Source organism: Colobus angolensis, unplaced genomic scaffold (assembly GCF_000951035.1).
Source record: "Colobus angolensis palliatus isolate OR3802 unplaced genomic scaffold, Cang.pa_1.0 Scaffold34, whole genome shotgun sequence".
In the NCBI taxonomy this organism is placed as follows: domain Eukaryota; kingdom Metazoa; phylum Chordata; class Mammalia; order Primates; family Cercopithecidae; genus Colobus; species Colobus angolensis.
The window spans coordinates 5053403-5064646 of record NW_012116710.1 but is presented as its reverse complement, the minus strand read 5'-3'; the positions used below and the strand labels follow the sequence as shown (position 1 = coordinate 5064646).

Below are 11244 nucleotides of genomic sequence, written 5' to 3'. Positions count from 1 at the left end.
CATTTAAGGACACTAAGGGGTGCTTGTGCCCACCCCTCTGTCCTCCTTCCCTCTTTCCCTCCATACCGTTCACAGTAAACTGCTTGTCAGAAGCTGGTGGCCAGCATGCTTTCCATCTCCAGGCCTTTGCACACAGCTGCTCCCACCTGGCATGCCCTCTCCAAGCCCTTTCTACTTGTCTACTGTTGGGACCCGGCTCAAATGCCCCAGCCCTTTTTAAAATGTTTATTTTTGTAGAGATGGGGTCTTGCTATGATGGCCAGGCTGGTCTCAAACTCCTGGCCTCAAGCGATCTTCCCACCTTGGCCCTACCAAGGTGCTGGGATTATAGGACTGAGTCACTGCACCCGGCCTCTTTCTCTGTCTCTTTTCTTTCTTTTCTTTTTCTTAGAGACAGGGTCTTACTCTGTCCCCCAGGCTGGAGTGCAGCAGTGGCATCATAACTCACTGCAGCCTCAAACTCCTGGCCTCAAGTGATCCTTCCACCTCAGCCTCTGGAGTAGCCGGGATCACAGGCGTGCACCACCACACCCAGCTAATTTTTAGATTTTGTGGTTGTTGTTGAGATAAGGTCTCACTGTGTTGCCCAGGCTAGTCTCAAACTCCTAGCCTCAAGCGATCCTCCTTCCTCAGCCTTCCAAAGTGCTGGGCGTCTAGGCGTGAGCCACCACACTCAGCCTGAAATCATCTTCTGAAGTTGTATTATGACGATCACCATTTTACAGATAGGGAAGAGAAATCAGAGAGGTAGGGTGACTGCCCAAGGACACAGGCCAGATAAGGCTAAGTTGGGATTTGAGTTCAACAAGGATGATTCCAGGGCCCAGGGCACAACATACAATTAGCACAACATACAAATGGGGACAGCTCTTACAATGGTGTCAGGGTTACGGGCAGCACCTCCGTGCCATTCAGATCTGGGCTCGGGTCCTGTGTCCGTTTCCTGCCTGCCAGGCTGCTGAGGAGTCTACTGCCTAGGCCTACACCAGGGTTCCCTCCATGGGGCCTGCTCCCTGGACACACCTGAGAAAAATGAGTCAGGTACAACTTCTTCCCACCTGTTTCTCATAGTTCAGGTCTTAGTTTGATGTCCCTTCCTCCAGGAAGTCCTCCCTGACCTTCTGTGCTTCTCCGACTTCAGCCCTGACCACTCTGCCTGTGCTTTTATCACCTCACCTCCTCCATTAAAGTCCTGCCCATTTTGGGCCATCACTGTCTGGGGACAGGTCTGTCCACCTCACTGGACTGCAAGCTCCATAAGGGCAGTTCTCCACCCCCAACTATATCTCCAGTGCTGTCTAGCACAGGGCCAGCACACAGGAAGGGTTTAGGGGTGAATTCGTCTATTCTTCCCATTTGGCAGCTGAGGAAATCAGGGCTCAGAGAGGGTCAGTCACTTGTCCAGGGTGTAGTGACCAATCTGGTGCCTGAAATGAGGTCCGAGGCCAGAGCCCGGTAGAATCAGCAATTGACGAGTGGTTAATTGAGAGACACAGACAGAACATGAAAGAGAATGAGAAACAGAGACAGCAAGAGGGAAAGACAGAGACAGCGAGAATGCCAGAGAGCCAGAGAGACACAGTGTAAAGAGGATGAGAGAAAGGACGGAGAACAAGGTCATGTTGGTGCCCAGTGGAGCCCGGGACATGGGGACAGGGAGTGCCACCCCTCACATCCCAGCCAGATGCTGGGAAACAAAGGAGAGACGGTGGGCGGCAAGGCCTCAGGATCGCCTGCTGCGCTCGCAGACATTCCTGTACAGCCAGCTCTGGTCGCCTGGGCCCCTCAGTCCCAGGCCAGGCACACCCAAGGCTGGCAGAGCCTGCCCCAGCTACCTGGGGATGGAAGCGTAGTCGGTGTGGGAGCTGGCAGAGAGTTGCTGGTGCGACCCCGGCTGGGGGCCCAGGATGTCCACCCGATCGTCCTCATCCTTGTTGAAGCTGGCAGGGCACGGTGGGGGCAGCAGGATGAGCTCCGTGAGGCCGTGGAGGTCGGACACGTGGCGGAAGGTCTGTAGCACCAGCACCATGGCCACTAGGCCCACGAAGAGGTAGACTGTGGAGGCGGAGGAGGGGCATAAGTCATCCTGGGGCTCAGATCTTCCTGGCGGGGCCATGGTTCTACTAGACCCTGCGGGGTGGGATTGGATCCCTTTTGGAAGTCCCAGAGTGGGACTGTGTGCCTTTAACTCCCCCAGGGACAGGGCTAGGTCCTCCTCAAAGCCCCGCCCTAGCTGCCCAGCTCACCTGTGACCAGCACCTTGTAGAGGGCCCGGTAGGGCTGGCCAGGGGCCTCCCCGGGCACATAGTCGCCCAGGCCAATGGTGGACAGAGAGATGAAGCAGAAGTAGAAGGCATCCAGGAAGCTCCAGGCCTCCTCGAGGTGGGCGAAGATCGCAGCTGGCACCAGAAAGCAGATGGTCACTATGACCCCCAGCAGGGCCACCAAGTGCCAGCAGGCCGCTCGCCGGGGGTCGCCCCAACGCATGCTCAGCCAAGACAGGGGCGCGTGAGTCAGCAGCAGCGACAGGCGCTGGGCCGACGCGGTCAGCAGCAGCATAGTGGTCGGCACCCCCAGGAGTGCGAAGGCAATGGAGAAGGCCTTGCCCGCGTCAGTCAGTGGCGTTGTGTACCCATAGCCTAGGGGAATAAAGAGAGTAAAGGGGAGATCTTTTTTGTTTTAGAGATGGGGGGATCACTCTGTCACCCAGGCTGGAGTGCAGTGGTGCCATCATAGCTCACTGCAGTCTTGAACTCCTGGACCCAAGTGATCCTCCCACCTCAGCCTCCCAAGTAGCTGGGACTACAGGCACTGTCCAGCACGCCCAGTTGATTTTAAAATTTTTGGAGAGATGGGGTCCTACTCTGTTGCCCAGGCTAGTCTTGAGCTCCTGGGCTCTAGTGATCCTCCTGCCTTTGCCTTCCAAGGTGTTGGAATTACAGATCTAACCCCCAGGACCCAGTCAGGGAAAATCCTTCTGCCCATTCAACACCTCCACCGAGATATCTGTGGACACACACACCTAGACCTGATTTCATCCCAAACCTGCCTCTCCCCACATTCCCTCCTGTCCCAGGTGATGGCACCTCTGTCTTTCGACGTTCAGGCCAAGAGCCTTGCCTTCATCCCTGACGCCCTCATCACTCATGCCACACTCCATCTGTCAGTGAAGCCTATTATCTCAACCTTCAAATAGGCCCAGAACCCACTTACTTCTCCCCAACCCAGTCCCATGGCCCCCACCCTGGTCCTGTCCACCACAGCAGCCTCCTCCTGGGTCTCCCTTCCCCAACCCCAGCCCCTGCAATCTGTTCAGCCAGCAGAGCCTGCCAACACCTGAGTTCAGTCATGCCCCTGCCCTGCCCAGAGCCCCTCTGTGGCCCCATCTCACTCAGGTAAAAGGAAAGAGTCCGCATCATGACCCGTGAAGCCCCACAGGGTCCACCAGGGCAGCACACTCCCACCCCACGGCCACTGCACCGGCTGTTCCTTCCCCAAAGAATGCTCCCCTCTGTCCTCTCCAGGTCTTCTTCATCCAAATGTCACCTTCTCAGTGAGGCCTTCCCTTGACCACCGTAAATGGTAACATCCTCTTACCCAACGCTTTTTTTTCCCATAGCACTTAATACCTTCTAGCATGCTCTATGGTTTACCGTCTTCTCATAGGCTGCCAGTTCAGCAAAGCAGGAGGTTCTGTGTGTTTCACCACTGCTGTGGGCACTCAATTAGTACTTGTCAAAACAAAGAATGAAGGGTGCAGGCTCTTGCCTGGCTCTGAGCTTTGGTTTGCCCTATTCTAAAATGGGTGACACAATGGGCCAGGCGCGGTGGTTCACACCTGTAATCCCAGGACTGTGGGAAGCCAAGAGAGCAGGTCACCTGAGGTCAGGAGTTCGAGACCAGCCTGGCCAACATGGTGAAACTCTGTCTCTACCAAGAAGTACAAAAATTGGCCGGGTATTGTGGCATATGCCTGTAATCCCAGTTATTTGGGGGCTGAGGTAGGGGAATCGCTTAATGCCAGGAGGCAGCGGTTGCAGTGAGCCAAGATTGCACCACTGTGCTCCAGAGTGAGACCCTGTCTCAAAAAATAAAAATAAAAATAAAAAAGGAAAATAGGTGTGACAAGCCCCCCTGGGCTCCCAAAGGACTGTGGGAACACAATAAGCTCGGTGTGGGTATGAATTCTGTAAGCAGAAATATCATCAAGGGGAATTCAGGTGTCGGTGGGACTGACTCACTTTGGCAAAGTGTAATTTGTTTATTTTTGAGACGGAGTTTCGCTCTTATTGCCCAGGCTGGAGTGCAATGGGCCAATCTTGGCTCACTGCAACCTCCGCCTCCCAGGTTCAAGTGATTCTCCTGCCTCAGCCTCCCGAGTAGCTGGGACTACAGGCATGCGCCACCATGCCCAGCTAATTTTGTATTTTTAGTATTTTGGCCAGGCTGGTCTCAAACTCCTGACCTCAGGTGATCCGCCTGCCTCGGCCTCCCAAAGTGCTAGGATTACAGGTGTGAGCCACAACGCACAGACCCGTTTTTTTATATACTCAAAAGAACCTAAAGCAGGGTCTCAAAGGGATATCTATATCTGTATACCCATGTTCGTAACAGCATTATTCACAATAACTAAACCTCGGAAGCAACACATTTCCATCTACGGATTAGTGAATAAGTAAAATGTGGTTTATACATACAGTGGGATGTTATGTAGCCTTAAAAAGGAAGGAAATTCTGACACATGGTACAACATAGATGAACCTTAACGACATTATGCTCAGTGAAACAAACCAGTCATGAAAGGACAGACACTGTATTATTCCATACAAAGTAGTCAACTTCAGAGACAGAAAGTAGAATGGTGGTTGCCAGGGGCTAGGGAAAGGGGCGAATGGGCAATTAGGGTTTAATGGCTTTTTTCAGTTCTGTAAGATGAAAAGAGTTCCAGAGGCTGGGCGCCAGGGCTCATGCCTGTAATCCCAGCACTTTGGGAGGCCTAGGCGGGCAGATTATGAGGTCAGGAGTTCAAGACCAGCCTGACCAATATGGTGAAACCCCATCTCTACTAAAACTGCAAAAATTAGCCAGGCATGGTGGCTTGCGCCTGTAGTCCCAGGTACTAGGGAGGCTGAGTCAGAAGAATCACTTTAACCCGGGAGGCGGAGGTTACAGTGAGCCGAGATTGTGCCACTGCATTCCAGTCTGTGACAGAGCAAGACTCCATCTCAAAAAAAAAAAAAAAAAAAAGTTTTAGAGATGGATGGTGGTGGAGAGTGATTTGAGTTGAGCAATAACTCCATCTCCCATCTCCCATGTGGCATGGCCAGCCTCGTATCTATTAAAAAAAAAGAAAAGAAAGATGAAGGTGATGATGGTAACAATATGAATGTACTTAATGTCACCGAACTGTACCCTTAAAAATGACTAAGATGGTACATTTTATGTTATGTATATTTTACTACAATAAAAAAATTGGGAAAAGAAATGATTCCAGCTGGGCAATAGTGGTTCACACCTGTAATCCCAGCCCTCTGGGAGGCTGAGGTAGGAGGATCAATTGAGCCCAGGAAATTGAGACCAGCCTGGGCAACGCAGGAAGACCCTATCTCTACTTTAAAAATAAAAATAAAAATAATAATAATAATAATAATAATAATAAAAATGCTCCCTCTGGGTTTTAGCTGGATACATGGCCTTTTGAAATAAGGACATTCCCTCCCCACTTGCAGAGCCAGGTGTGGTTCTGCAACTAATTTCTGGTCACGGAGGTATTCATGAAAGAGTCAGGCAACTTCCAGGAAGGGTCCTTAAGGAGCGAGGGATGCCAGTCTCCCTTCTTTCCTCCCTCCTCTTGCTGGCTGGAGCACAGACATGGAGGCTGGAGCTATACAGCCATCTTGGACCAACCTTGGGAATGGAAGTTGCGCAGAGGAGTTAGGCAGGAACACCAGGGTTTTGCTGAGAAGGAGCCCTAGGTCTCTGACCATGTAGTACCACTTGGACTGACTACCTGGAATGTGAACAAGAAATACACTTCTTATTTAAGCAACTGTAATTTGAGGTGTATCACGTATGACTCCAACCCTTATTAATACAAGGGTTTTTGATGGGGAAACTCCAGCAGCCTGGCAGGTTTGCAAATGACATGAAATCCTTATAAATAGGCTGGGTGAGGTGGCTCATTCCTATAATCCCAGCACTTTGGGAGGCTGACGTGGGAGGATTACTTGAGCCCAGGAGTTCAACACCAGCCTGGGTAACATAGGAAGACACTATCTCTATAAAAAATAATAATAATTTTAAAAAGGGAAATCTTTGTAAATAGACAAATCAAAGACTTTGAAAAGCATGGGGCCTGTGAGCCTCAAGTAACTATTTAAAAGAGCTCAGTCCAAAACAGCGTTTTGCCATTTACTCCCTGCATGACTTTGGCCAAATGACTCCTCCCCTTTGAGCCTCAGTTCCCTATTCTGCAAAAATGAGCTTGTTAAGCAGTACCTTCCTGACTGGCCAAGGTGGCTCACACCTGTAATTCCAGCACTTTGGGAGGCCAAGGCAGGAGAACTGCTTGAGCCTAGGAGGATTTCAAGACCAGCCTGGGCAACCTAGGGAGACAACCTTCTACAAAAAAAAAAAATTAGCTGGGTGCAGTGACATGCACCTGTGGTTCCAACTACTCAGGAGGTTGAGGTGGGGGCTCACTTAAGCCCAGGAGGTCAAGGCTACAGTGAGCTATGACTGCGCCACTGCACTCTAGCCCAGGTGACAGAGCGAGACCCTGTCTCAAAAACAACAAACAATCCCTTCCTCAAATGTGGTAGTAATCCTACCAGGTTGGGATAGGGCATAGCACCTAGCAAGAGCGTGGAAAGAGTTACAAGGATTGTACTGCTCACTTCCTCTCTCCGATTCCCAGTTCTGGGTAGGACTACCCGCTTCCTCCTGCCTCAAGTGCAGCAAGGCTGCCCAGATCAATTCCAGGGCCAAGACTAGGGCCTATGACCAAACGAAGGGCATTGTGGGAAGAGGTCTCTCTGAATCACGTTTAATTGGTTTTCCATTTCTCCAGATGTATTCAAGGCTTCGCCCACAATGAAAACAGTCAACATTAACTCAGTAAACATCAGTTATTACCAGCGCTTCACATGGACAAAGACTCCCTCCTTGACCACGCTTCAGTCTGACTCCTAAGTCCTTAAGTAGGCCCAGTTTTAGCAAGAATCCTACAAGCCACCCGCCCCGATATCTGATCAATTTCCTCATCCACCACTCTTGTTTGTTTGTTTGTTTGTTTGTTTTTTGAGATGGAGTCTCGCTCTGTTGCCCAGGCTGGAGTGCAGTGGCCGGATCCCGGCTCACTGCAAGCTCCGCCTCCTGGGTTCACGCCATTCTCCTGCCTCAGCCTCCCAAGTAACTGGGACTACAGGCGCCCGCCACCTCACCCAGCTAGTTTTTTTGTATTTTTTAGTAGAGACAGGGTTTCACTGTGTTAGTCAGGATGGTCTCAATCTCCTGACCTCGTGATCCGCCCGTCTCACCCTCCCAAAGTGCTAGGATTACAGGCTTGAGCCACCGCGCCCAGCCTGTTTGTTTCTTTTGAGACAGAGTCTTGCTCTAAGGCCCAGGCTGGAGTGCAGGGGCGAGATCTCGACTCACTGCAACCTCTGCCTCCCAGGTTCAAGTGATCCTCCTGCCTCAGCCTCCCAAGTAGCTGGGATTACAGCCACACACTACCATGCCTGGCTAATTTTTGTATTTTTAGTAGACGGGGTTTCACCATGTTGGCCAGGCTGGTCTCAAACTCCTAACCTCAGGTGATCTGCCCACCTCGGCCTTCCAAAGTGCTGGGATTATAGGCATGAGCCACTACACCTGGCCCTCATCTAGCCCCTCTTGATATCTAAGTCCTTGGCCTGTCTTTAGCAAGAATCTTGTTAAGCTGAGTTTAGCAAGAATGCCCTACCCCAGTGTCTCTCCTCTTAGTATTCTTCTAGCCACTGACTCCCTGATTCTACTTGTTAGCCATGAATCTCCAGCTGTGTTTGCTATATTCAGTCTCTCTGCCTCTGCAATGGTCTCTCCTCTACCACAATAACTTTCCGTTTTTAACAAGTGTTAGCGTATTTTTTTTTTCTTTTACAACACACACAGCACCCTTCTTCTAAGTAGTGTGGTCTGTTGGCTAGCAGCATGGGAGTCTACAGCCTGATGGCCTTGACTAAATCTCCACTCTATGCCATCTTTGCTGTGTGATCTTGGGAAAGTTACCCAACTTCTCTAGGCCTCGGTTTCCATGGCTAAAAATGTAGAGCCTATAAAGGTGCCTGCCTCACAAGGCTGTTGTGATGATTAAGTGAGTTAAAGCATGCACTGGCAAGTCCTCTGTCAGGCCATTGCTATTACAGGGAAATGGGGAGTGTTATTATCTCCATTTTAGCAATGGGGGCAGACACGGAAGCCTGGCAATGAGCCGTGGCCGAGGAGGGATGCGGCCAGGCTGTGCCGGACTGTGTCTGGCTTCCCTCACCTGCCCTGCCAGGGATGACTTCTTAGAAGCCAGGATCGGGGAAGAGGCAGGAAGTGCGCACATGACCCAGGGAAGCTCAGAAGCAGGTCGGGCCGCCCTGGCAGCGTGGGCAGGGGAGGTCAGCTGAGAAGTCCCCCAGCTCTGCTGCCAGGGGACCAAAAGCAAAAGCTGCCCCCTATTGCTGGTCGGGAGGGGGAGTTAGGAGTCTGGGCTAGCCCTGCGCCAGCCTCCTCAACAAATCCCCAACAAAGAAATAAAGAGGAAGTCTGGGGGCTGAGAAGGGGCTGGGGGAGCAGCAGAGCCTGGCAACAAAGAGATTTCCCAAGTCTGGCTTCTCAGGGTTTCCCAAAACTCGGGCTTCCTCCACTGTGGGTCCTTTTGACACATCCCTAGCTGGGGCTGCTGAATTGGGAGTCCCAGGTCCAAAGGGAATAGGTGGTGTCCCTGTTGGGAGGAAAACCCTGCACTGAGGGTGACCCCATACGGGGGAGATGTCAAGATGGGGTGGGGTACGTAGGGATGGGTTTTGTGTCTGGGGTCAGAGTTGCCTGCTGGAGAGTGTGGGGCCGGGAGGGGGACGAGGGTCTGGAGCAGAGGCCTAGGTCCAGAGGGGCAGGAGTCCCAGATGGGGGTGCCAGGTCCTTGCTGAGGAATCTCTGCTGGGAGGGAGGTCTTTAGTGAGGACACCCTGAGAGGTCTGGAGATTTAGGGTCCTCGCTGGGGCGCCGGGGTCAGGAGAAGGTTGAGATGGGGTTTCTCCAGGGGGGTTTCCGAGAAAGACATATCTGGAGGGTCAGGAGACATGGCAAGGGTGGCAGACCCAGACTAGAGATAAAGTCAGGGGTCCTGGCATGGTTGAGGTCTGGGTCCAGAGGGGGCAAAGATCTCCCTTGGAGGGCAGAGGATCCTAGGTCCTTGCTGGAGATCTCTGAGGACAGTCCTAGGCTTAGAGAGGACTGGACAGACCCGGGTCACCAGGAGAATTAAGACCGGGGAATGGAGTCCCAGTGCAGTGGTTCACGCCTGTAATGCCAGCACTTTGGGAGGGCGAGGCGGGCTGATCACCTGAGGTCAGGAGTTTGAGACTAGCCTGGCCAACATGATGAAGCTCTGTCTCCACTAAAAATACAAAAATTAGCCAGGCATGGTGGTGTGTGCCTGTAATCCCGGCTACTCGGAAGGCTGAAGCAGGAGAATAACTTGAAACCGGTAAGCAGAGGCTGCAGTGAGCCGAGATCGCGCCACTGCACTCCAGCCTGGGCGACAGAGCGAGACTCTGTCTCAAAAAAAAAAAAAAGAAAGAAAGAAAAAGAAAAAGAAAAAAGACCGAGGAACGGGGTCCCAGCTGCTCTCTGCAAAGGTACTCTGAGGGGAGCTGGGTGTTTCCTACTTGGAAGGAAGGGCTCGGACTTGGGCTCCCGGAGCAGAACGGATATCATGAGCGTGGGTCCCGGGTCCTCACGGGGGTCTTTTCGGGGGATCCGAAGCCCAGAGGGGATTGGAATAAGGGTATTCGTGAGGGCTCTGGGGTCCTCAGGGGGTAAGGATGAAGTGGGGATCCCGGGTCCTCGCCGCCTTGCGGGGCGGCGCTTACGTACCCACGGTGGTGACCAGCGTGCTGGCGAAGAAGAGAGCAGAGGCGAAGTCCCAGGCAGGGTCCGAGGCGCTGGCGGATCCCGAAGCGTTGGCAAGCACGACGCGCCCCAGCCGTCCGGCCGCCAACACTCGTTCCACGAAGGCGTCCAGGGCAGGGGCCGCCACACACGGGCTGCGCTGCAGCAGCTGCGCCCGCAGTGTCTCCAGCTCGGCTCGGAGCTGAGCTTCGTGCGGCCCCTCCAGCCGCGCTACCAGCAGCGCGCCCAGCACCAGGTACGCGACGTACACGGCCAGCGCGCCCGCTAGGAGCGCGCCCCTCCGCATGGCGCCCGCTGGGACCCCGCGAGCCCGGGGTGGCCCCGCTGACGTGGCCCCCGCCTCCGGACCGTCTGGCACCTAGTTTCAGTTCCGGGAGTGCTAGAGGCGCGGCTGCAGAAGCCCCAAGAGGAAGAGGAAAAAGGGGAGGTGGGGGGCGGCGACGGAGGAATGCCCCGCCTCCGGGAAACTGAGGCACGCCCAACTGCCAGGTGTTAGTTCAGAGAGGGTGGAGCCCAGCGCTCCCAGACCCAGGAGACTAACGGGATGGAAAAGGTGGAGGTAGTCCTCTCTTCCCCTCATTCTTTCCTTCTCGTCCTCCTGCAAGGCTGGTTCACTATGTTAGAGGAATCTGAACTTTCCTTTCTGCTCTCAGGCTGAGGAGTCGCCCCCTACCGCGCACAGCAGCTAAGGTTGTGGACTGCATCAGGGAGCTCCGCTGACGGAGCAAGGGGCAAACTGAAATCCAATTCTCGCTCCATTCGCCAAGTCGTGTGCCTTGGAGTGGGAACAGCGGACACCACAGAGTCAGGTGTCCCCTGTGCCCGCGTGGACAGAGTGGGGATCCTTAGCTACTCACCAAATCTTTGTTCAATACCCATTTTGTGCCACCCCTCGCTGGATGATCCTGGAGACTCGGTAATGATGAGACGGTCCTGTGCCATGCATTCATGGGGCTCCCAGTCTAACTGGGAGACACACACGAGAGTGACCCACACCTGATGTCCCAGCTACTCGGGAGGCTGAGGTCGGAGGACTGCTTGAGCCCAGGAGTTCGAGGCTTCAGTGAGCTATGCCTGGGAGAG

General features: G+C 53.4%; 1 protein-coding gene across 1 annotated transcript; it reads right to left on the bottom strand.

The window, feature by feature from the left end:
• Positions 1-688: 688 nt before the first annotated feature.
• On the bottom strand, positions 689-10567 carry KCNK6 (potassium channel, two pore domain subfamily K, member 6). Its single transcript, XM_011952384.1, has 3 exons — positions 10126-10567; positions 2247-2639; positions 689-2055 (listed from the first exon to the last, which is right to left on the bottom strand). Exons 1-3 carry the CDS (start codon positions 10445-10447, stop codon positions 1832-1834), a joined length of 939 nt encoding a protein of 312 aa, XP_011807774.1. The 5' UTR covers positions 10448-10567; the 3' UTR covers positions 689-1831.
• Between the last annotated feature and the right edge of the window lie 677 nt (positions 10568-11244).

What these genes read in the sequence shown, in the direction of transcription:
- KCNK6 (XM_011952384.1), bottom strand. Translation starts at nt 10,447, where the DNA reads ATGCGGAGGGGCGCGCTCCTAGCGGGCGCGCTGGCCGTGTACGTCGCG. An exon ending in CACGCTGGTCACCACCGTGG is followed by an intron (nt 2,640 to 10,125) that starts GTACGTAAGCGC and finishes TTATTCCCCTAG; the next exon opens with GCTATGGGTACACAACGCCA. An exon ending in CTACAAGGTGCTGGTCACAG is followed by an intron (nt 2,056 to 2,246) that starts GTGAGCTGGGCA and finishes CCGCCTCCACAG; the next exon opens with TCTACCTCTTCGTGGGCCTA.